This window comes from Rhinolophus sinicus, linkage group LG04 (assembly GCF_036562045.2).
Source record: "Rhinolophus sinicus isolate RSC01 linkage group LG04, ASM3656204v1, whole genome shotgun sequence".
NCBI lineage: Eukaryota > Metazoa > Chordata > Mammalia > Chiroptera > Rhinolophidae > Rhinolophus > Rhinolophus sinicus.
The window spans coordinates 130,835,633-130,861,118 of NC_133754.1; the positions used below are offsets into that span (position 1 = coordinate 130,835,633).

The 25,486-nt window shown below is 34.1% G+C and overlaps 1 protein-coding gene across 16 annotated transcripts in view; it reads left to right on the forward strand.

Annotated features, from left to right (window-relative positions):
* Window positions 1-25,486, forward strand: part of MPDZ (multiple PDZ domain crumbs cell polarity complex component) — a 156,655-nt gene that overhangs the window by 54,219 nt on the left and 76,950 nt on the right. For 13 of the 16 annotated variants that reach the window (XM_074330388.1, XM_074330390.1, XM_074330396.1 and 10 more), the window contains 10 exons: window positions 1,575-1,689; window positions 2,021-2,109; window positions 11,767-11,950; window positions 12,734-12,805; window positions 14,091-14,200; window positions 16,598-16,744; window positions 17,577-17,741; window positions 19,593-19,778; window positions 20,890-21,099; window positions 23,400-23,516. In XM_074330388.1, the coding sequence (XP_074186489.1) occupies window positions 1,575-1,689; window positions 2,021-2,109; window positions 11,767-11,950; window positions 12,734-12,805; window positions 14,091-14,200; window positions 16,598-16,744; window positions 17,577-17,741; window positions 19,593-19,778; window positions 20,890-21,099; window positions 23,400-23,516 (1,395 nt within the window). The remainder of the gene's footprint in view (window positions 1-1,574; window positions 1,690-2,020; window positions 2,110-11,766; window positions 11,951-12,733; window positions 12,806-14,090; window positions 14,201-16,597; window positions 16,745-17,576; window positions 17,742-19,592; window positions 19,779-20,889; window positions 21,100-23,399; window positions 23,517-25,486) is intronic. The other 3 variants (XM_074330403.1, XM_074330394.1, XM_074330401.1) reach the window with 1 other exon arrangement.

Here is a 25,486-nt window from a genome sequence, read left to right on the forward strand (position 1 = left end):
TGCATATCGTCATTTCTGAAGCTTGTGCCCCTTTTAAAACCATTCGATAGTCAAATTGCTACCCTCTAAAATAGCACCCGCATAAGTCTTATTAAAAATAGAAAACACATTTGTTTCAATTGAAGCAGATTTCATCCTGTCATTTTCTTGCAATTATCTAAACTTTAAACTTTTGCTAAGTTTGCACAGATAATTACGTGCAGTGAAAAAAAAATAAATGAAACTTTACTATAAAATTATATCTCATTTAGGTAATCTGTCAGTGAAATACAGTCAGAGTTTGCTTAAAGAAAATCAGAAAACATTACCAACTAGCTCCAACCTGCATGTCCTTTTTGAACCCATATCCTGTATTTTATTGTAAACTTCGTAGGGTTCTCTGTGGCATAAGCTGACATTGCACTGGTACATAATGTCAGTAGCTTATTGATGACTTACTGCACTAGTCCACTGATGCTTAATTCAGGAGCCTTGCCCTTCGGTCATATATGTATATACACATACACATACATATGTATGTGTGTGTGTGTGTGTGTGTGTGTGTGTGTATATATATATATATGTAAAATTACTAACAATTCTATGTTAGAGAAACCTGCTTTCAGCTCTCATTGTGGGAATAAAGGAAAGCATAACAGAAAGGCATACTTTCCTTATAAATAGCGTTTTAAATTAAAGTCCAAATTTGCAAAACAAATACAGGGACACATAAGTAGCTCTTTGGTGCATTTCACTGATTTTTAAAATAATCATCAGTCTATTAATAATATATCTGCAGAGTAGGTTTTACTCATATTCATGTTGTTAGAATGAACTTTATCAGCTTAAGATAGTAATAGCAGCTGCATGTGCTGAGTGGACACGATGGACCTTACGTTCTATTAGGGATTTCCCACACTGTATAGCATTTAAGAGCAGAGGATCTGCAACCAGCCTATCTGCATTTGAATTCTGCTCTACTAGAGTGCTGGCTGTTTGTCCTTGGAAAAGTTTATGTTCCTCAGTTTCCCCAGAGAAAAACTGGCAGTGATTATATCTCCTCATAGCCTTGTTCTAAGGAGTAAATAAATTAAGACATTCTGAGTGCTTGTTACATAGAAACAGCTCGGTAAATGTTTGCTGGACTTGTTGTTAATCTTATTCCTGATAGACAGTTGAACAAAGTGATACTTAGAAAAATGGCAAGCTAGATTTGAACTTACTGATGTGAATTCAAAACATGAGTTCCTTCAACTGTATTACCTCTTAGCTCCTTCACAAGTGAAGTTGAGCCATCTCTGCAAATAGAACTTGTCAATAAGAAATTATTTGATTTTGTAAATTTTGTATGTAAACACTAGTGCATTTCTCTGATAAGGAGGTATTCAGCTTTACTGCTGACATTCCTTTTGGTGAAAATGTGATGCGTAGTCCATGTACCCAAGACTGAAGGAGTAAGTTCTGCTATAATCCTCCAGGGAGTTCTCTGACACCTAATGACATCTCATTATTCCTAAATAGTGTGGCTTTTTGAGCTTATCTTATTTGTTTACATATTTATTTCTCTGTGTATTTATGTATCAATTTTATTTCAGGTTGATGCTTCTACTCAAAAAAGTGAAGAAAGTGAGACGTTTGATGTAGAACTCACTAAAAATGTCCAAGGATTAGGAATTACCATTGCTGGTTACATTGGAGATAAAAAATTAGGTAGTTTTAAACATTAATATTTTTTAACTTGACAATTACCTCTGATATCTTTGTCTTATGAAATATTGAATCAACATTATTTTTAGATTGTTGGATAAACTGATGAAAAACATTTTTAAGAATAATTGAGTGTAGGCGACTGATGTTATATTTATCAGACAAAACTATTGTTTTAGTCTCAAGCCTAAGGTTCTACTAAGTGATATTGTCTGCATGGCTTGTTGATTTATATTTATTCAAAATTTGAAATTTATATTTGGATAATGGAGGGTGGATGTTCTTTGAGTGTGTTTTGTAAATAGTAATAAAAAATAACTATTTCTACTCCTAGAACCTTCAGGCATCTTTGTAAAGAGCATTACAAAGAGTAGTGCTGTTGAACATGATGGAAGAATCCAAATTGGAGACCAAATTATAGCAGTAAGTAACACACTAAGTAACAGCTTTGTTATTTTTCATGGTTCAGATGTGTTCTCCGACTTTATTCAGTTTTGAGAACTACAGTTAGCTCCACAGTAATTTACACTTGCTTTGGTGATTTGAGACTGTCTTTACGATGACCAATTTTATTATTTTGTGCAAGTAGGAGCATTTGATAGAAGGTTTACTGATCTCAGTTCTAAAGGTGGGACAAAGTTCTTTCTTGAGTAATTTCTGATAGATCTGGTTTGCGGTTATAATGAATTTGTTATATTAATTTCATACTACACTTGAGTTGCAGACACTCAAAAGGTAAAGACCAGATGTTATACCCTTTTGTTTATTTGACTCTGAATTTGGGATGTGTGTATTTTCTGTTTTACATTTGCAGATTCACACTGTTATTGTTGGTCCCATGACCAGGGCTCCTTTTAGCTCTAAGAACATACAGAATAAAGAAATAGTATCCAGCCTCTCCTAATTACATCAAACGCATCATTGTTATTGTAGTAACATTATTACGTGTTGAGCAGGTGGCTATTCCAGGCAGTGTCCAAAAGAATTCAACTTTCAGTTCAGTGTTCAGTGGACATGGGACTACCTAACTCTTCAGAACACAAATCTAAAAGACTCTGCACCAGGGGCTTCTTGGTCAAATAAGTTTAGGGATAACTGCAGGTGATATGGTGTCTTAGGGATTTACCATGCGCATTGAAAAGTATAAGTGTTACACAATAAGAAATTATTTTATTTTGAATAATTATCAAAATCATTCAAAATTATCAAAATCATTCGAATTCTTCATGATTTTGAAGAATTTCTGCAATAGAGAAACTTGTGTAACACTTATACTTCAATGGTTCCTAAACTTTTATAATCATGAGTTCTTTCTATCCTCAAACATAATGTTATTTGGAAGATATTTTGGAGAATGCCCATTTATCTTAATATGTGTTTGTTTATTCTTAATTAAGTTTTCTTTGTTCCTTTGGGGCCTTAATAATAGTAAAAAAGTAGAATGTCAAGATAGATGGGTCCTTGTTCCTAGCAGCATTATACACAATAGCTAAGATGACGAAGTGACCCAAATGTCCGTTGATGGATGAAGGGATAAACAAAATGCTTTATATACATATGATGGAAAATTATTTTGTCTGATAAAGAAGGCAATTCTGTCACATCCTACAACATGGATGAACCTTGAGAACATTATGCTAAGTAAAATAAGCCAGTCACAAAAGGACAAGTACTGTATGATTCCCCTTGTGTGAGGTACCTGGAGTAATCGAACTCAGAGAAAAAAAGCGGAATGGTTATTGTGAAGGGCTGCATGGAAGGAGAAATGGAGACCTGTCGTTTAAATGGATGTAGAGTTTCTGTCTTGCAAGATGAAAATGTCTAAAGATCTATTGTACAACCATGTGAATGTACTTAACACTTCTGAACTGTACATTCAAAAAATGGTTAAGATGGTAAATCTTACGTGTTTTTGCAATTTTTTTTTTTTTTTTTAAAGTAGAGGTGTCTTTTACCTCTGCCCTTTGCTTCTACATTGTAATTTCCTGAATCTTCTTGGGCTTAGTTCTGTAAAGCTCCTAACTACACCTGTTCATCTTTTGAAATCTTCTATAAAGATCAGGTTGTGCTTGCCACCTACACTGGCTATCTCCTGGAAATGAGCTTTCCCCGCTGTATCTCCTTTTTAACACATAATGAGAATTAGCTAGTTTACATTTTTCATTTTGGAAGAAACGGAAGGAGAGGAAGTAAACAGATACAGACTCTAAATCCATATCTGATAGTGAATTAGAAATGGAAAGCATAGCTAATATACTTCTTTCCCTAAGCTGTATATTTTAATGCATTAGGAAGCTTTTTGAAAAATTGGCTTTATTGATATGTAATTCACATAATACACGATTTGCCCATTTAAAGTGTATAATTCAGTAGTTTTTGTATATTCACAGTTGTGCATCCATTATCGCAATCAATTTTAGAACATTTTCAATACCCCAAAATGAAACCCCATGCCCTGTAGCAGTTACTCTCTAATTCCCCCATCCTCCTAACCCTAGACAATCTCTGATCTACTGTCTGCTATAGATTTGCCTTTTCTGGATATTTCATGTAAATGGATTGATCATACATTATGTGAACATTTGTGATTGGCTTCTTTAGCTTTGCATAATGTTTTCAAGGTTCATCCATATTGTAGCACGTGTCAATTCTTCAGTTCTTTTTGTAGCTGAATGATATTCCATTGTATAGATATACCACATTTTATTTATCTTTTCTTCAGTTGATGGACATTTGGGTTGTTTCCACTTTTTGTCAGATAATGCTTGTATGAATATTCATGTACAAGTTTTTGTGTAGATGTATGCTTTCATTTCTTGGATATGTAGTTAGGAATGAAATTGCTGAATCATATGATAACTTTATGTTTAACCATTTAGCAGCTTCTTTTGCCTACAAAATTGGGATAAAGAAACTTCCCTTGTATGATTTTTAAGAAAACCAAGTGAGTAATTTATTTAAAATACCTGGTATAATACTTGGCACTTAAGTGCAGTTTAGTTAATTACGCAGATATTTATTAAGGCCCTGAAATGATTACATATTTGAAAAACTCTCACAATAACTTTCCTCCAAACTTGAAATTATTTTCATTGTTATATAAGTGGAACCTCACATATAATTTTGCTTAGGCAAGGTCAGTAATAAAGGAAATTGTTGGGTGGAAAGTGAAGCAACCTTCTTCTGAAGTGTTCTCTTGCTCTCAGTAAAATCATGTTTCACGTTATCATCAATGTTCTGGTTTTTAATTTTAGCAACATTCCCTTTCTTCAAAGTTAGAAGCACTTCAGACTCTTAATGAACATCATGCAATACTTTAGATCATACATTAATTTTGTGCAAAATATCACCATCTTGTGGATTTTTGAAATATTGGTAGTAAAGTTCGTCACACCAGTTGCATGTTCACAACTGCAATATTTGCCTGTTTCTTTTTGTTGTTTTTTTTTCAATTTTTGTTTTGGCAGCAGCTATTTGGAGCTGTGCTTTGTTTTCATTTTGTAATTATTGAGGTGGAGAGAAGATTAAGAAATTTTACTATTTTGTGAAGTATTATTTTATAACGTTAAAACTGTTTTGTTACAAGATTTCTGTTTTACAAGTTGTGCTGTGTGGACCTCTAGGGTTTCACTATAGACTTACAGGGGAAGGGAATAGAGCAAATGAATCCATTATTATTTTCACTTTATATATTAGTGTTATATATAGGAATAATTTGATAAAAGGACTCTATTTTTTAAAAACAAGCTGACTAAACTTGTCATTAGATAAAATCATGTACCATTCTTTTTAGATTGATATACAGACATCCTTGCTAAAAGCAGTATGGAATTATTATTGATTAAAGAATTATTAAACAAGCATGTAAATATGGAAAGGTGTCAAATATTACCTTTAATAATCTGTGACTTTTTGCGCATATAGATATGGCTGTGTTGGAGGAGGGCTTGACTAGCTAGATTGAGTGTACTAAGAAGGTGGGATTTTTGAGTTGTTCCAACTAGTATTTCTCCTTATAATTGTTCTTGTTAATTGTTATATCTGTACTGTGCATTGTGAGGATGTTAGATCTTTCCTTGAGATAGCACGTAGGGAATTAGCTGCCATCACACCTAGTTCCACTGCACTCTTATCTGTGGTACCATTGGGTCTGAAGCCATGTCTTAATTCTCTTCCCATGATATTGAGGGACCAGAGCTGGTCTGGGCTCTGATTTAGGCTTTGGTAACCTTATCTTATGTGTATGATAGGTGTAATTATATTGACAGAAACAGCTTGATGTTTTCATGTTTATGAATCACTTCTTCACTCTATTAATAATAATGCCAGCCACTGAGTACCTTCCTAGTACAAAGTGTCATCACTGTAATTTTCGGAAAATAGGTACCATTATTGCTATATTACAGATGAAGATACTGAATAATCTGAACTGAAGTATGGGTTTAAAAGTCCATGATTATTCAATTACAGCAGTTTCTTCTGTGCTAGTACAATCTCTGACATTTGGGTAAGAAATATATTTTTAAATTTCGATCATCAAATTTGAAAGTAAAGGAAAAACAAATATTTTTTTACATATTTGAACTTTATTGCTATTAAGTAGACAAAATCATACATTTGATTTTTCTTAATGAAATGGTAATTGAGCAATAAGAATCTTCTGCAGTTGAAAACTTTCAGCCTAAGTTCTATACATTTTAGGAATTTTTATGGAACCTCAAAGTTCAGATTTTTGCAAATTTTTTTCACTACTCTGAGAGTAAATAACATGTTCATTTATTTTAATTTTTATCTTTGAGGTTTAAATAACACAAAATTTGAACATGGTTAAGTAAAAAAAACCTTCTCATAGAAACCATTATTAATGGTTTATGGTTTAAAATTTCAGAAAATATCTATGTATCTATGTTTAAATAGGACCATAATATATTTGTTTATACATTTTTTAAAATTTTTATTTTACTTAAAAATATACCTGCGAGGGGCGGCCGGTTAGCTCAGTTGGTTGGAGCGTGGTGATCTTTCACAAAAAGATTGACGGTTCTATCCCCACATGCGCTACTGTGAGCTGAGCCCTCCACAAGTAGATTGAACCAACTACTTGACTTGGAACTGATGGGTCCTGCTAAAACACACTTAAATAAATAAAACTTTAAAAAAAATACACATATATATGTGTATGTATACGTGTATATGTATAGACATATATACATATGCGAGGTGTAGTCATATCACATATAGATCTATTGTAGTATAGTTAAATAACCCATATTTATGAGCAGTTATGTTGTTTTTAGTTGTTTACTATTACCAACAACTGTACTACATACCTCTTCAGATGTCTTTATGTAGACTAAGATGTAAAACATTTGATTTTGCTGTGATAGTATTATTCTGGTTTGAATTTTGTGTATTTTATCACTCAGTACTGGATTTTATATGCCTCTGTTTTCTTACTTTGAATATTAAATATGATTAATTTTTCAGTCAGCCAAAGTGTTTTTGAGTAAATTTTACAGGAAAAGAATGTGTTGGTAGATTTTTCTGAACCGTCTCTTCTGTTGCCTCTGCACACTTTGACATATTGGCTGGGTATAACAGAGACATTGCACAAGGTTAACTTAGGTGAGATAATCTTAAACAGCTTTTAAAATGTTGTTATCAACTGTCCTTTTTAATTTTCAGTAGGGAAAGGATCTTCCCTTTCCCCTGGAAGAAATCTTAGGCATGTCCCATGGCTTACATTATTTTTAGTGAATGAAATGTCCTATGGCAAATCAAAATCACCAAACACAGCCACAAGTTAGTAATTAAAAATTTATAATCCTAAATAATAATCTAATTCAGACCCCTGGCTTAGCAGAAGCCTGCTATGAGCTAATGGCTTTCTAAGGGGTCGAGAGTGTACTCTCCAGTCTGTCTTTCCCTACCTTGCTTTTCTTTTCCTCCCTCATCTTATTGTGATTTCTGACCCCACCAGTGTAAAAGATGAGAGAAGGAAGGATGATAAGACTTTTTGTCCTTGACTGATACTATTATAAGATGGCTTTGTGCGGAGTGAGCTTGGCAAGTATTTAAAACTGAGTGTCTCTTAAGGTTCCTTTTTGGGTTCTTGGGTGAACTTAGTGGAGATATTTGACTTAACTTTCCATAACAGATGGTGGGTTTTTCATCTGACTGACTCTTCTTCCCTTTGGCCTCTAATTTCTCAGCCATCTACTCCATAAATTCTCTTTTGGGTACCATCATTCCCTAGGGATACTCTTGGATAGGTTTCAGAATGGCCAGGGACTGGCTTTCTCGTGTGTGTGGCATTCCTCTGGTCTGTTTCTCAACAAAGTCAGGTTGTGGAGCAGGTCCCACCATAACAGCAATTTTCTCTTGCTCCATAGTCAAAGCAATTAACAGCCTCTCCCTTATCCTTCTGATGGAATTATGCACAATCCACTGCGTCCTTCCCTGCTACAAACGACACAGCTCTTCTGACTTGCGGTCAAGGACAAAACATCTAAGGGGGCAAGATGGGGTCTCTTCTCTCTTTAAAAACAAAAAACAAAACATGCTCTTAATTTTTTCCTAAGCTTAAACAACGCAGCTTTTTTATGCTCTAAATGTGTACAAATTATAGTTCTTGACCACATAGTTTAAATTTCTTCATGGTGACTCATACAACATACTTTGGTATGGGATATAAATAATCATAGCATCTCAATCATAATTTCCATTAATATATACTGGGAGTGGGGTGCCAAAAAAAAATGTATACAAGTAGACACTTTGGTCAACATGGCTCAAGCAGTAGTTCGCCGTAATCAGAAGTGTCCGGACACTGATGGTAACCACCTTGAGCACCTCTTGTAATTGCAAAAGTCAAACATGACTTGTATTCATCTTTTGTTATTGGTATATATTGAGTATTACAATTTTAATAGTTTTTTCCTTTGTTAAAATGTATATACTTTTTTTTTTTGGCCCCCTCTGTTACACTGAGTGTAAAACTCTAGGTTCATACTTCTTTTTACCCAAAATTGTCTAGATAACCTGCTCATTCTGTTGCCTAGAGGCTGGTAGATTTATTTATTTATTTTTTTTGGTCTTTGAAATCTGAGAATTTTATCAAAATATGTCCAGGTATTATTTTTGTTTGTTTGTTTGTTTTTGTGTGTGTGTGTTTTGTTTGTTTTTTCTCCATTTGTTTTATGGTTTTTCATGCACCTCTTTGATTTGTAGATTCAGGGAAATTTCCCTACCTCCTAATCATATCATTGATTACTTTTTTCCTCATTTATTCTCTTGCTCTTATTGTTCTTTCCACAGTTTTATTCATTTATTAGATTGGCCTCTATGTCTTTAGTCTTCTTTCTCAGATCATTTTTAATCTGTGTATTCTTTTCCTCTGAAATACGGGGAAATTATAGGTTTTTGTCTTCCATTCCCTGACTTTGTTTTTTGCAGTATTTAAAATCTTACTGACTGCCTTCACTGTACCAGTGTTTTCTTTTTGATAAATATTTGTTTCTTTGTAACTATAACCCCTACTTCTGTAAATGCAGTGAAATATGAATCCCTTAAAGGGAAGTTTCAGAAAATCTTTTTCCCAGTTCACTGCAGAAACAATTTCATTGGAAGATGTGTGTACTGATGCTTCAGTGCACACACCTTTTGGACTGAGGTATCTTATTCCATATCCTATGACCATTGGTCATTCTCAGTAAGAACTATACTTGTATAAAAGGGAGTTGAAATGGGTTCTGTTGAAGACTCTGAAAGTTTTGTCCAGATGTTTCAGGAATTGACAAAGGAAGAAGGAAGGGGAAAATTCAAATTTACTTAGTTTCACTTGTAGATTAATAGAATAGAGAAGAAACCAGTACTGGAGCATCACAATGGGGAGATTTCCGCCTGTGTACTGGAAGATTGTTTTCTGTATCTGTTGTGTCGCCAGGAATGAGTTGGGGTTGTATGTGTGCGTGCCTGTGTCTGCATAGTGCTATTTCATTATGGGCATGTAATTCTGTCTGCAGCATGCTCCCTGGTTGGTGTGGCCTCTTCGTTTTTTGTGTGTGTGTGTTCTTTTTTGAATCACTGTTAGGATCCACATGTACCATCTAACTGGCTCCTTTAATTGAGAGTCTAGTGTTGGATTTTACTGAAGTTTTTTTTTCACAGACCAGACAAGCTATTCCCTCACATACAGAGATTCAGCTGGCCTGCCTTCAATCTGGTCATGTCCAGACTATTCCTAATAGAAGATCCTCCAACTTAGGGACTTTTGTTCTTCCATGGTTTCCAGTTTTATTGCAGTGTTTTCTCTGTTACTGTATTTGTATTAGTCTTTCCAAAAGGGAATCAACAGGGTGAAGGTAGGAGAAAGAGGAGAGAGTTCGACACCTTTGTTCAAGTTGCCATGTACCTTAAAAGTATCATAAAAGATTTAAGTAACTTGCAAAGTGTAAAATTATCACCTAGATCAGAGGTCTCTAGATGTTTTATTGAATATCCCCATCAGTAAAAAGGATTTACTCCCTTTTTTCCTCTTCTTTCCCCTCTTTATATATTTATATATGATTTGTCATTTTATATATGTACTATATGTTTTTTCATATGTGATTAATCTATACATTATGTGTCTATATAAAACAAATGAGATTTTAAAATGTTAATTAAAATTTTTATTGCATTCTTCCAGAAATCTCTGCAGTAAGGGTACTTCTTGGAGACCACTGACCCAGGTCTTATTGTGATTCTCATTTATTTAGTGAATAGTTGAGTGCCTGATATGGCCAACACTGTGCTTAGAAAAGCATGGCACTTACCACAGATATTTTATAGCCATTTCACAATTCAAAAGGAATATCCATGACTTTGAATTTCAACATTAAATTTATTATTCCATGTTTTCAAGCTATTTTCAATGTGAGTTTATGAATTTTTTAAAATCAGGTGTTATACTCTGTATTTATTCTAAAAGTTAATTTTCTTTAGACATAAATCTTTGGTATGTGAGCCATTGGTTCTCTAATCCCATATGAGGTGAATATGTACTGTGCAGACAGTGTTTTGGTGACACTTGGAGACTGTCCTCTTAGAGGATGCAGTCATCAACCAAACAATAACAGATAATCTAAACTTAAATTTCTGACGAATGCTGTGAAGGAGAAGTGGTAAAGGAGGGCTTTGATCATAGTCAGGGACATCAAGGTAACTTCACTGTTGAAATAACTATTGAACTGAGATTTAAAGCAATTATAAGTGTTTTCTGAGTGAACAGATGAGAAAAGTGATGGGCTGGAGTAGGCTGTCCAGAGAATCTAGACTGAGGGAACAAAACTTGCAGAGACCTGATGGCGGAAGGGAACATGGCAGGACAGAGGAACGGAAATGAGCCCTCTGGTATGGAAGTAGGCAGCGGCATGCAGGATGAGGTTGGTGAGGGGGTTGCCACAGGTCATTCTAAGCCATGTGGAGAATTTGGAGCATTGTCCCAAGGAGTGGTCTTTGGAAGGCAGGTTTGGGGTGATAAGATCTTATCTGTACTTTGGAAAGATCATAGGGGTATCTTCAAATGTTTTGTTATCTGTGAGCTAAAGGAAAATCACATATATTTTTTGAAGAAGCAAAGAAATAAAAGGAGACAGTTTTGTCATCTCCCATTTTTAAAGCTAGTATAAATATGGTTTTGGAATATGTCAGTACTCTCAGTGACCACTTTTATCGCTGTCTTCTATACCTTTATATCCTGCATAGTAGTAGTTTCCAAACTTGACTGTTCATCAGGTTCACCTGAGGCATATAAAATAATATTTTAAAAGGTCCATGGAAACATGGATCACACCCTAGAACTCTTGGCTCTTAATTTCTAGAAATGAGACCCCATAATCGTAAGAAAAATAAACAAAACCTTCCTGAGTGATTCTAATGCACCTAAGCTAGTACTGGTTCCCTAACAGGTATGAGCCCATTCCCCATTTAGGGGGATACTCATCCCCCAGGCTTTTCATACTAAGAAATAGTGAACACACTTTTGGTGAATTGGTAATAAAATATCCATTTATTTTTAACATGCTTTGTTCTTATCAGGTAGATGGCACAAACCTTCAGGGTTTTACCAATCAACAAGCAGTAGAGGTGTTACGACACACTGGGCAGACTGTACACCTGACACTAATGAGGAGAGGAACGAAGCAGGATGCTGAGCTCATGTCGAGGGAACCTCTCACAAAAGAGGCGGTTTTGGCCGCTGTGAATGCCCCCATCAGCAAAGGTAATGCCAGGTCATCTGGTTTTCAGTTATACCTGTACATCATTTCAGTATTTTTCTAATTCTGAAGTCAGTGAAATAATTGTTTTTAGTCTTCACTACTTACTATGAACCAAGTAAAAAAGAAATTTAATGAAGTTGGGATTAACTGGAACAAGCAGTGTGTCCCTTAACTATAGAATGGGCTGCTGAATAAAGCAGATTTCTTCCTATTCTATTTATTCAGTCACCATTTCTGAGCTGGAAACGTGCAGTCATTTACCTTTCTGTCCTTGCCTTACTTTTGAATGTCATTATGTTTTCTCTTTGGGGGAAGTCTGTCCTGCCCAGATTATGTATATGAGCCCCATTATGTTTCTGACTCCCCAGCCTTTCCTTGAAGGAATCAACTTTAATCCCACATTTAGAAATGTCATTCATAACCTGCTTGTACATGAGTACCTCTGAAAATTACTGAAATCCCCATGTAGCTCACCGGTGTAAGGGTTTATTGGTAGAAGTCAGGCTGTTTCATTTCTCCAATTCTGGTGTTTATGCCATAAACTACTTATTACAGTACCAGGAGATAGGTAGGCAAATCAAAGAAGAAATGTATTACTTCTTTATCCCATGAACAGCAGAACTTTTCTTTAAGAACATACGCTTATTGAAGAGTTTACCTAAATAAACAAGCTCTCATTTAGGGGTCCAGATAAATAATAATAAAATAAATAATAAATAAGGGTTTGAAAAATTTACATGCTTGATTATATTAGATATAACTATTGAAATATATTTTTCTTTAAGAAAATTATGACAAAGATGAAGATTCTTTTTCTTTGAGGAGAAACACCAGCATATTACCAATTGAAGAAGAAGGTAAAGACCTGGAGCCAGATTATTTTGTTCTTTATAAACTGTTTTAGAGAAATGATTTTTATGAATGTGATTACGCCTCTATGGACATATTATAAATTACAAAAAAAAAATTAAAAAAGAGATATTGGTAAATCCTTATTTGTATATATGATTAATTGCACTAGTAGATTAACATAGTTCATTTAGAGCAGGCATATTTTCTTTCTGAATCAGTCTTTTCTTTCTTCTACATGTTTTTAACCAGAACCCTTTCAGAATCAATCAGTTATGTAAATTCAATCCCCTTATTTCTGTATGGCCAGCCTATGAGGTGTGATCAAACAATACAGTGAATGTTTAAATTAAAAAATTACGGTGAAAGACACATTGCATAACAAATCTGCAAAATAGGTCTGGAGTAAAATCTCATTCATTCCATTAATAAGGAGGCAGCTAATACGAAACCTGAATTTTGGAACATTCTTTAAAATTTAAAATTCGAATGCTAAAAGGGATATTCAAAAGTTGATTTAGAGTAATGACTCGTAGAGATATTTTGAAAGAGAAACTTCATGAGTAAGAACTATGATGAAATATGGACATCTTTGAATATGACTTAAAAATCCTTTTCAACCAGTTTCTTACTTTAGCTAAGTATTTTAATTCAATATTGTTTACATAATTTATTTAGTGACTTTTCTGTTTTTTGGTGTGTTTTTTTTAATTTTCCTTTGCCAATTAGTCCAATTCCAATTATGGGGTTTTATTTTAAAGTATAGTCTCAGTTTTTCATTGTTTCTTATTTTTATTTATATTTTCTTCTTGTGCATGGAATTGCATATAGTATCTATTAATTTCTTTTGTTTGCTTGTTTGTTTTTGCTAAGGTGTAGCTGGTCCTTCTTTACTCTGTAGAACCAATTGAAAATGAAAGAAAAAAATTGACATAGAAGGCAGCATGGCTTTTTAGTATAGAGTCACCAGAGGACCACCAAGAGAAACCTGGAGCGATTTGGAGTCCTCATTCTTTCAAATAAAAGTTAGATAATATATGGATACTTTAATGGGACTATCGTTAAGACTTAAAGGAGATCTCTTGAAAGAGAATAGTGTTGGAACATGTAGATGACAGGGTTCTAAATTAAGTTATTAAAATATGTGGAGAAATAAGAGTAACTCTTATATTGGGAAAAGAGTCAGATTTGGTATGACAGACAGTTTCTGGTCGCAGTGCACCTGGTACAGCATGTTGAGATGCAGATAGTTTTTGTAGTTTGTCACTAACTTAATTGTGTTGACTATTTCAGGGTATCCGTTACTGTCAGCTGAGATAGAAGAAATAGAAGATACACAACAACAGGAAGCTGCCTTGCAGACAAAGTGGCGGAAGATTATGGGAATTAACTATGAAATAGTGGTAGGTTAGCTTCCTCTTCCAACTTCTTAACTTGTAACTGTATTTGAGCAAGAAGTTCATGACTGTAATAAAGGTGATAATCATAAAGAGTCTTGGGGAAGTAGCAGATGCCCAGGACTTTTTTCAGAGACCAAAATGTGCTGATTCAGGTATTAAAAAAGTTTAAGTTGTATTAAGTTGGATAGTAACCATAAATAAATGGGATGGAAGTTTTAGAATTCATAATTCATTAATGTTTTAATATTTCTTGCAGTAGTATGTAGATATTATATAGATGCAAGGACAGTTTTTTGCCTGATTCTTAAACATGGGATTTATAGAAAGAATCAGAAAAGAAGGACAGGGTTTATTTAAGATAAAATAAAAAACATTATTACCTTTATACAGAATTGTAAAAAGACTTTCCTACTGTCTCTTTATCATTCTCGTGTATTTATTTTTTTTTAAGGAGTTTAATTCTACACACTTTTTTCATGTCACTTATGCCATAGTGAATGTTTTATGCTATTAACAGTTTGCATACCTGGTATAGCAATTCCGATCTGCTATCCTAAAAAGAGATTTAACATAGGTGACATACATTATCAATCTTTAGATGTACACCATCAAATTTCAGGGATTTGAAAAGGAAAAATGTAATACTAGGTTAGGTAGACTTTGTCATATAATATTGAAGTAACTCTAGATTAGAAGAGATAAAAGACAACAGATGTCATATAATAACTTTGTGCCAAGCAATATTCTTAGTGTTTCTTCAATCCTCATGGCAATGATCTTTTTTAAAAAAAAAACACTCATGATGGTTAACAGTTAAAAAAGTAAGTACAACTGTTATTACCATTTTAAATCGAGTCAAGGAAAAATACAGTAAGGTCCAGTATAACTGTGGTTAGTTTAACATAAAAAGAAACTTGAGGTATTCCTTCTCTGGGGTAGGCTGGCATGCATTCCTAAAGAGGTGCTTCCTCAGGTAGCAATTGATTAGTGAAGGGAGACTGACTAGCCGCTTTGTTGCAGAGGTCAGACCTGAGACTGGGAACTTTTAACTGTCCTTTGTCCACATTGTCTCTTGGGGGCACTCCCAGTAATCTGTCATGGGCAGAAGTGTGCTGTACATAAGAACTAAGTGTTTATTGACCCTCATCAAACCAAAGTAAATAAGACTGACTTTAAATTGTTTATGTTATTAATACAGAATAAATGTAATCATAGGAGGAATGGTGAAGTAAAGAAGGGGATTGAGGGACACTATCAGTGGAGACCTGGAGGACTATTCAGAGAAAGTGATATCTAAAATGGGTTTTAAGGAGTGTAAAGGATTTCATCCAGCATGAGATTACAAAGTTAGATAGATGATGTAGCGTCTAGTAATAACCCTGTACATATTATCATTAAGATTTGAAAGAGAACTTTTTAAATTAAACAGTGTTTTTCACAGTCTCTCTATACCAGTCTCCTTAACTGTAAAATAAGAGGATGAGTTAGATCAGGAGTGTCCAAACAGCGGCCCACTGGCCAACTGCGGCCCGCAATCCATTGTTAATTGGCCTGCAGCAAATTCCAAAAATATATTTAGTTAAATAAACCAGGTGAGGCAATACGTACTTCACCTCGAGTGAGTGGCCCGGCTGTTTGTGTGTTTTACCGCATATGGCCCTTGGTAAAAAACGTTGAAAAAAGTTTGGACACCCCTGAGTTAGATCAGCTTTCATATACCTTCTGATTTTAATATTACAGTGATTGGATTCTTGGTAAAAATGGGTGATTTCCTAACATGCTTCATTGTTTAGTGTAACAGTAGGAAGTAGGAAGTTCATTCTCCTGGTTAAGCTTTGATTCACTTTTTTTTTTTTTAATTCACTTTTAAAGACAGTGTTGTCCCTTAGTCCTGCATAAGGTCAGGAGTGTGGGCTCTAGGTTCAGACTGCTTAGGTTCCAAGCTCTCTTCTAGCTGTGTAACTTTGGTTAAGGTCACCTCTCTGAACCTCAGTTTCCTAACTTGGGCAAAAAGGATAGAAATGATGCCTACTTACGAGAAGCAAATGAGATCATTGGCATAAAGGGGTTAGCATAGTCCCTGGCACAGAGTAAGTGCCAAGTGTTCATCTTTTCTGTACTGTTGTTGGAGCTCAGGTGTTTGATTTTATCAGTGGTAGTTTGACTGCTTTCCATCTGTTACTAACATCTGTAGGCATGGTAAAGTATCTTGCGTGCTTTCAATTGGCGGCTTCCTTTTGGTTTGTGTTGCTTCATGAAACCAATCGATATCAGTACTCTTTTAGGTTTGTGAAGCTTTTTGGAGAAAGTTGATCTTTCTGAACGAACACAAAATATATAGATGAGATGAAAAAAGCAAATGAAAGAATATTAGAATTGCAATGGTTTTTCTCCTTTCAGGTGGCGCACGTGAGCAAGTTCAGTGAGAACAGTGGGCTGGGGATAAGTCTGGAAGCAACAGTGGGACATCATTTTATCCGATCTGTTCTGCCTGAAGGTCCTGTAGGACACAGTGGGAAGCTTTTCAGTGGAGATGAGCTATTGGAAGTAAGGAACTATGCTATTCTACCTTACCTTAAATAAAATACTTAAAAGGCTGCAGGAGGCTTAATATGGTGCATAAGTAAGTTCTTATTTTAAATTTCTCCTCTAAAGCATACTGCAAAGAGAGAAATCTACAAATAAAAATCTACCCAAAGCAGAAATTTTGATTCCGTATATACATTGTACATTGATTTTCAGACCTAGTTCCATCCTTTTATTGACCTTTTAAAGATGTATTCAAAGTTTACAATAGGTAATACGTGTACATGTTTCAAAATCACAATGTGAATACAAAGCTCTATAGTAAAAAAGCCTTTTTCCTGTTCCAATCCACCCAGTTTGCAATCACCCTTCATTAGATAACTACTATTACATTTGTTTCTGTGCAGTCTTCTGGATATTTTTAATGCATAAGTAAGAAATTGAATATATTATTTTTCCCCACTTTTAGAAACATGATAGCATATAATATGTGCAGTTTCCATGTTGAGTGTTTTCACTTAATGATATGTCAGTTTTTTAAATAATCTTTTTTTTCATCCTTGGGGAATGTTTTTATTAAGTCTCCTTTTCTAAACTACTACACTGGCAGATCAAACATGGATGAGCGCTAATGATTTTCCTGTAAGTGCTTCAGAAGGTCCAAAAGTCTCTAACAAGACTCCAAACTTGCTTGTAAATTGTTTTACATAGTACCGCTACAAGTCCAACTATAGTTCTGAGCACAGCAGAACTATGATTATAATATTTATATTTATTTAATGACAAATTGTTTTCAAAAGAATATTTATGTTATGAAATGTTCTTTCCTGGACAATTTATCTTTTTTCCACAGGTGAATGGCATCACTTTGCTTGGGGAAAATCACCAAGATGTGGTGAATATTTTAAAAGAACTGCCTATAGAAGTGACCATGGTGTGCTGTCGTCGGACTGTGCCACCCACCACCCAGTCAGAATTGGATAGTCTAGACTTATGTGATACTGAACTGACAGAAAAGGTATCGCATATGTGGATATATTCGGAATAATATTGTAATCTTTAGGCTAAGTATAATAATACTAATATATTCAGACTAATCTGAATATATAATAGAAAGGCTAAATGGCGTCTCAATTTTTTAAGCCTTTTTCCTTATTTGGTGTTTGATTTCCTCACATAGCCCATAGCTTATAGGATAGACCCTGGAATCAGACAGGCCTGAGTTTGAATCAGGCTTGGCACTTACCAGCTCTGCGACTTCATCTTTCTGAATCTCAGTTTTCTCCTCTGTATAATGTAAGTTATGTTGTTTATTTTAGAGAATTGCTCTGTGGGTTGAGTAAGGTAATCTAACAATATTAGATATTATTGCACACTATGTGCTTATATGATTTATTCATAATATTTCCATGAAGTCAACATTCCTGTTGTCCAATTTACAGAAAATTGAAGTATGTAAGTAGTTTATGGTACACATGTGGTGAAGGATACTTTTATATAACCCCTGGCACACAGTGAATGACTAAAAAAAAGTATGGATGCATCATTTCTGTGTATATAGGTCTTATTTGCACACTGTTTATATTTTTAAAATATGAGAAATTTGAGCTCATGCTACATGTCAGATCATACTCTGTGATGTTCAGAAACTCCCATTTTCCTGTTTGCTTATTCCTTTCCATTCAGTTCAAAATGTCAAGAAATGGCATTAATTGGCTTTTTTGAGGACTCAGAATAGGTATCTGAAGTTAAGATTTGGGCTGTGCATAATTTACAATATAGTCAAATCTCATTTAAGAGATAATGAGAGAAATGATACTAGGATTTGATTTACATTATACTGAATCATTAAAATGGAATCATTCTGAAAATTTTGAACAATAAAGTGTATTGTTTAATATTCATATGGGTGATTAGAATAAGGTAGAATAAGAAATATAATTCCAAATTGTGTAGTACCATACATGTCTTTATGTGATGTAAATGGGGTTATTACGATAAAGCAGGTGAACAGATTTGCATCCACAGTCCTGGGTTGTACAATTATTGATTAAAAGCAAACATAGTATACAAACTAGAATTTCATCATCAAAAATACATCTTTCCTAAATTTTATGTGTTCATACAGATTGACAAAGCTGAATTAATTTAGATTCACTTTATTTTTACTATGGAAACTAACGTTTTGAACCTCTATTTCGGTGCCAGATGCTTTATAAATGTTATCTCATTTAATCCTAAGAAGTCCAGGAGATGGGTAACTATGAAACCCAGGTTAAGGATATTGCTCCAAGTAACACAGATGAGAAATCCTAGAGGCAGGTTTCAAGCCCAGGCCAATCTGACTTCAAATCTTATCCTGCTACTGTGCTCATTAATTTATTAATGAAAAAATCTTGTGCATAAGTCACAGCAATTTAGATCCCTTGTTTGCATAGAATACAGAACTTTTACATATAAGCCATTTCTTCTTGAATTGTTCTTATTTATCATAGGACTATTATTTTCTTTAAATATCAAAATAGCTTTACTTTTTTTTTTCTGACTACAGAGGTGATTCAGACACTGATGATAAAAGTGAAAATCACCCATAATCAATTGTACTGCTGAGATGTAACTGTTGTATATTTTTATAGGAGGTCTTTGAACCATATATTTTTAATACCTGTTACAAGTTGGGTATTTCTTTAATAACTTTCCGTGATTATAACCTTATTTCCTAATGGTTTCCTGATAAGCTACTACTACTCTCGTTGGAGGGTATTTTGTTCTGGACAGATGCTGGAATCTCCCTTTTCTTTATAGTGTTGGTGTATGTAACTGCTAATCTAGGGCCTCTGAAATAAGAGCTCTCCGGTTTGTTATGCAGCCTCATGTAGATCTGGGCGAGTTCATCGGGTCCTCAGAGACGGAGGAGCCTGTGCTGGAGATGACTGATGGGGGTCAGAATTCAAAGAAGGTTCAGGGGCCTTTGGCTATGTGGGAAGCTGACATTCAGCACATCGAGCTGGAGAAAGGGAGCAAAGGACTTGGTTTTAGCATTTTAGATTATCAGGTAAATATAGCCTCCTTTGAATAGTTTTTTTTTAAAAAGACAATATAAAGGTATATTGTTGATAGCGGATAAAAATCAATTATTTTAGAGTCATTAAAGACCTTTTCTCGTTTTTAAAATCTTTCAAAATAGTAATTTATATAACTCATGATTATTATACAATATTTAATATTGAATTAATTGAGCTCTTTTATATGTCACTTCTTGGGATTTGCAGAATATCTTTTAGGATTTTAATAGAAATATAATTTTTTTTGGACATTTAAGGAGTTTGCCTAAATTATTTTTATTTCCATGCACTTAACTGAGAGTTCATATTTTAATGGTATAATAAGACAGAATGTATTTCTTTTGTCTGAAGTGAATGATAGATTTATAACTGGATGTATTATAAATTCTGGTATTCCTATCATTTGACTAAATTTACGAATCAGCTTAAATTGGTCAAATGTGACCTGCGTCCTTACCTTGCGTTGCGTTCTGTGCTGTGAGTCGCTGAGGAAATGCCGCATTCTGTCTGATAGAGCACAGTTGTTGCTCCTCATTAATTAATACTGAATCAGAACCCCATCTCCGGTGACTCCCTGGCTTGTGTTCTTCACAGAGCCTGATTCTGGAGCCTTCTGCTAACATCAAGGTTTCTGTGTATTCTACACTGCATCACCAAATACTATCTGGCCTCTTTTATATTTCCATATTTCAAAAGACAGGCCCTGCCTTCAGTATACTCACATCTACTGATGTTACATACAGCTCAACAATTGGCTGATGTTAATTCATATGACTAAAAAAATAATTCATACATTTGACATCTAGCCTCAGATGATAGTTATAAAATTTGACAATTCATAAAAAAATCAAAATTATGATTTAAAAGTCACCTGTACAGTTTGAAAGTTTCACTCAAGAATGATGACAAGTGAGGGTGCCTTGTTTAGGGTGAACTCTTTCTAAAACTCCTCTAAAATGCTGATAATTCATTAGAAGCATTTATGAGAAATTTTTAAAGACACTTGAAACAATTATCCATTACAATTCAGGTGGACAAATTGTGAAAACATTTTTCTGTATAAGAAGGAGCTGACTTCTCTTTCCTGTTCTGTTCTGTCAGGACCCAATTGATCCAGCAAGCACGGTGATCATAATTCGTTCTTTGGTGCCTGGCGGTGTTGCTGAAAAGGATGGGCGACTTCTTCCTGGAGACCGACTCATGTTTGTCAATGATGTTAACTTGGAAAACAGCAGTCTTGAAGAAGCTGTACAGGCACTGAAGGGTGCACCATCAGGAACTGTGAAAATAGGAGTTGCCAAGCCTTTACCTGTAAGAATTTTAATTTCATGGATCTTTTTTTATATTTGCAAACAAAATGGCTTGTGTAGGTTTCCTTTCAGCATCATGTGTTTTTATGATTGAATCATGGCTGTTGGTACTTTTCATCAGCACGGTTATTGGCTCCCTGAGAGTGAAGATCTAATTTTGAGTAATATTTCTAAAAGCGTAAATGAAAGAAGCACGATGCCTGGCATCTGTAAGTTCAGAAATAAATTTATATCTTATTTTTTTGTGGTTCAATATTGACCTTTTTTATTCAGTAGTAGGGTTATGGTGGTACAGAATCAAATATTTTCAAAGAAATATACCTTAACATATCTAGACTAATACAGTGGAGTATTAGAGAAATTAATAGCATTAACATCTAACAGTGGAATCTTTAATTAGGGGGAAGTAAAGTAGAATCTCTGTCACAGTGGCTAAGGTCCTGCATTCTGCTGATTTCAACACATTTGTCTAATTACTGCAAAGCAAGACATTGAACTTTCCAAAGTGGGTTCATCAGCTTGTGGCTCTCCTCCTGGGAAGGAATAGCCCTCATGTCATTAATTACTGCAATATTAAAAATAACTCATGACCTGCTTTATAATGTTAATATGTTTAGTAGGTATAGTGATTGCAGCATAGCACGTATCACTGAATTACAGTGGAATATTTCAGAAATTCTCACTATTTGTGAGTTTTTTTCAGTGTATAAATATATTTTTACATGAAAGGGCAAATATATACCTTCTCTTAAGAAAATACCAGCAGATATATTTGCATAAACATCAAATACAAATTTGTGGATTTTGTGAATTTGTTCAAATCGTAAGATTTGTTAATGTATTTAAAATGTTAATTAAATTTTTCATGCTCCACATTTTACTTCACAGAGAATTGATGACCTAGAAAAATATATTTTTGAAAATAGAAAAAAAGGGAGAGAGGGAGGAAAGAAGAAAGAATATGTTAATCCAACCTTAAATCAAATCAGGATTGTAGGAATCAGAACAAAAGATCAATACAAAGGGGAAACGTTAGAATGAAGATGGGCCGTTATGGAACTCTACATATATATTAAGATTCACCATACAGTTGGTTCTGGTCTTTCTGTTAGACAAAGAAAAATGGCAAACATGACTCAATACACGTTTTTTTAGTGCCCTTGAAGAGAAACTACCAGTTGTTCAGAAACAGACATTTTTTTCTTCTATTTCCAAAATACTTTTCTTTCATGAGAATATTTGCTATTTCAAATTCAATATGCATTGCAATACTATGATAACTGTCTTTTATATAAAGTGAGGTTTACTAACTAATAAATACATATGTGTGGAAAAAGAAGAGAAACAGTTATTCCCTAAAATACTTCTGCATGTATTGATGATACAGGGTGATGTAGGCAAGACATTTATCTAAATACCGTGTTTTCCCGAAAATAAGACCTAGCCGGACCATCAGCTGTAATGCGTCTTTTGGAGCAAAAGTTAATATAAGATATTAATATATTATGTAATATAATATAAGACTTAGTCTTATATAATATAATTAATATAATATAATACCGGCTCTTATGTTAATTTTTGCCCCAAAAGACGCATTAGAGCTGATTGTCCAGCTAGGTCTTATTTTCAGAGAAACATGGTATTTTAGCCTATTTTGTCTGAGGCTAACTAACATTATAGAATAAAAATGTTAGGTTTTCTGTCAGTGTGATCAAGGTTGCAGTATAATAGCTCAGGACTGCAATTTAAGTAGATTGCATACATGTAGACTTTATTTTAAAAGTTATGCTAAATTGAGACTTCATTGTAGGGTTTACTAATATTCCTTGTCAAGTAAATTACATTCTTTAAAGTAATAATCTAGTAATGGATGTCAGAGACGTTGATCCTTCTTTTTAATGTTGTGTTTTTCTGCAACTTCTGTCATAACGCCCAAAAATTGCCTTATTTCTATACTAAGAACTCATTGTTTAGCCAGAATATTTGGCAGATTAAAAGTTACGAGATTACTATCATATAAAAAAATTGATTTTGCTAATCTTTTATTCTCATCTAACAGATGATGTTGGTATTGAAATAAATATCCTCATTGTATCTTAGCATATAAAAATGTTAAATATGAACATTTATTATATTTTATGCTCATCATTCTATATTAAAATCATATGGTATCATTTGAAAACTTTCCTATTTTGTCCTCGCCTCCTTTTTTTGTCCCCTCTCCCCTTTTTGTCCCTCTTTTCTATTTTCTTTCTCTTTTCATGATCTCTTCCTCAACACTGAGCTTCATTCTCCCTGCAGCTTTCACCAGAAGAAGGTTATGTTTCTGCTAAGGAGGATTCCTTTCTCTACTCCCCACAGTCCTGCGAGGAGGAAGGGCTGTTTGACAAAGCCCTCTTCAGGGCTGACTTGGCTCTGGTTAGTGGCCACGACTTATCAAGCTTTCTTGCAAAAATCTTATGTGTCTTATTTTTGCCTTTCAAAATATTGTAAAGTCTTACTATATTCTTTGTTCATTATGTTTTGGAAAAACTAAACATTTTCTCATCAATTCCAATAGTTCTCGTAATTCAAAGTGGGCAGAAAAGCAAATATATGTGGAAACTATTTGTTGGATTTGTGGGGAAAATTCATTTAGCAAGGCATTATGGCAACATGTAGAATTAATCTTTGCCTCAGACCAACACTTTGTTGGAGCACTTGTTTGCTCTAATGTCATACTTGGGTATATCTAGACATTCTTTAGCTGCTTTGAGTATTTAGCCATAAATCAGCATTTTGGCTCCCTTTTAATGAGTTAACAGGTCTCCATGGGCATTATGTTAACTTTTCAAAACGAGATAGTTTAGAAAGTTATGAATTACATAAAGTACTATGCTATAAATGTGTTAAATAATACTGCGCCACAGAAAAATTGTTTGAAATGTTGTGGGACACAAATGTATCATTGTCTCTGAAAGTGCCCCAAGAAACAATTTTCTTCTACAGTTTACATGGCTTCCTTGAATCTTCTTTACTGAATGCCTGTCAAAAAGATCAGCCTCTCTTTCTGTGAGTTCAGCATCTTATGGTAGTAGGTTTCCTGGGTCTTCGCCCTAACTAGCTATGTAATCTTGTGTTGGTCACTCAACTTTTCTGGGCCCTGGTGTTTTTATCTCTACAATAATTTGATGAATTATTATCTATTTTAAGATTCTAAGGCATCAGTGAAAGTTATACAAATTGTTTTGAGATATTTTTCTTTAATGTTACTTAAAACAAATATTTTTTCTATTGTAATCCATAACCCAAGTCTACCTATCTAAATAGCACATGTTAAAAATATTTACTATTGGGTGTGGCCAGTTAGCTCAGCTGGTTAGAGTGTGGTGCTGAAAACACCAAGGTTGCCAGTTCGATCCCTGCATGGGCCACTGTGAGCTGCACCTTCCTTTACAATTATATATATTTACTATTTATAATATTGTACATAATGTACATTTGTAAAGGCTAGACTTCCACGTAGATACTTACTAGTGAATTTGAGTATGTACTGAAAATATATTATTATCAAGAGGTTCATTTTGAAATGGTCCATCAGTATTCTTACCGTGTTTTTGTAAGAATGTGTCCTGGTATCATGTTATGTTGTTTGTAACTACTCCAGGCTAAATATGTACGTTGAAATCACAAAGAAATAGAACATATGAGATTTTTGCCATTAAAACAGAAAATACTGGTAATACTGGAGAAGGGTAGTATTTATGTCAGTTTTACCTATTCTAAGGTGTAACAGTAAGTGAATTTTAAAAAGAGCTTCCAGCTTATCATGTCTTGATTCTTTCACTTGGTTCTTCCACAGACGATAATAATAGGATTTTTAGATAATATATAATGAAATTCTCTATATAAGTTTTCCAACAGTAGCAGTTTATGACTTAAAGCTCACTATAGCTAGATTATAATTAGGTCCCTTGTTTTATTAGTATAATTTCAGCATGAAATGACAGATTTTCTTTTTGATTTCTGATGATCAACTTCAAATTATAGATCTGTAACTTGCATTGTTTTAAAATCTAGTTACAGATAATTAAGCAAAATATATTGTCTTAGCTTTACAAATAGTTGATTGTCTAGCTGGCCTATTGAATACATTTATTTTAGTTGAATAGGAAAAGTGATGACCTCATTCGTTTTATTATAAAATTCTAGGAGTTGGGCAGGTGTTATTAAAAAATGTCAATTGGAAAAAGGCAAGCATTTTCCTCACTTATGGAACTATTTAAACTTAGAATTGATCCAGGCCCTTTGTTAATGGTTACCTTTGGCCCTTTTATTGATAGAATAAAATAACCTTCAATGCCAGCAGCCTCTACTGCAGTGGGCAGTCTTGTCCTTTTTCTATTGTG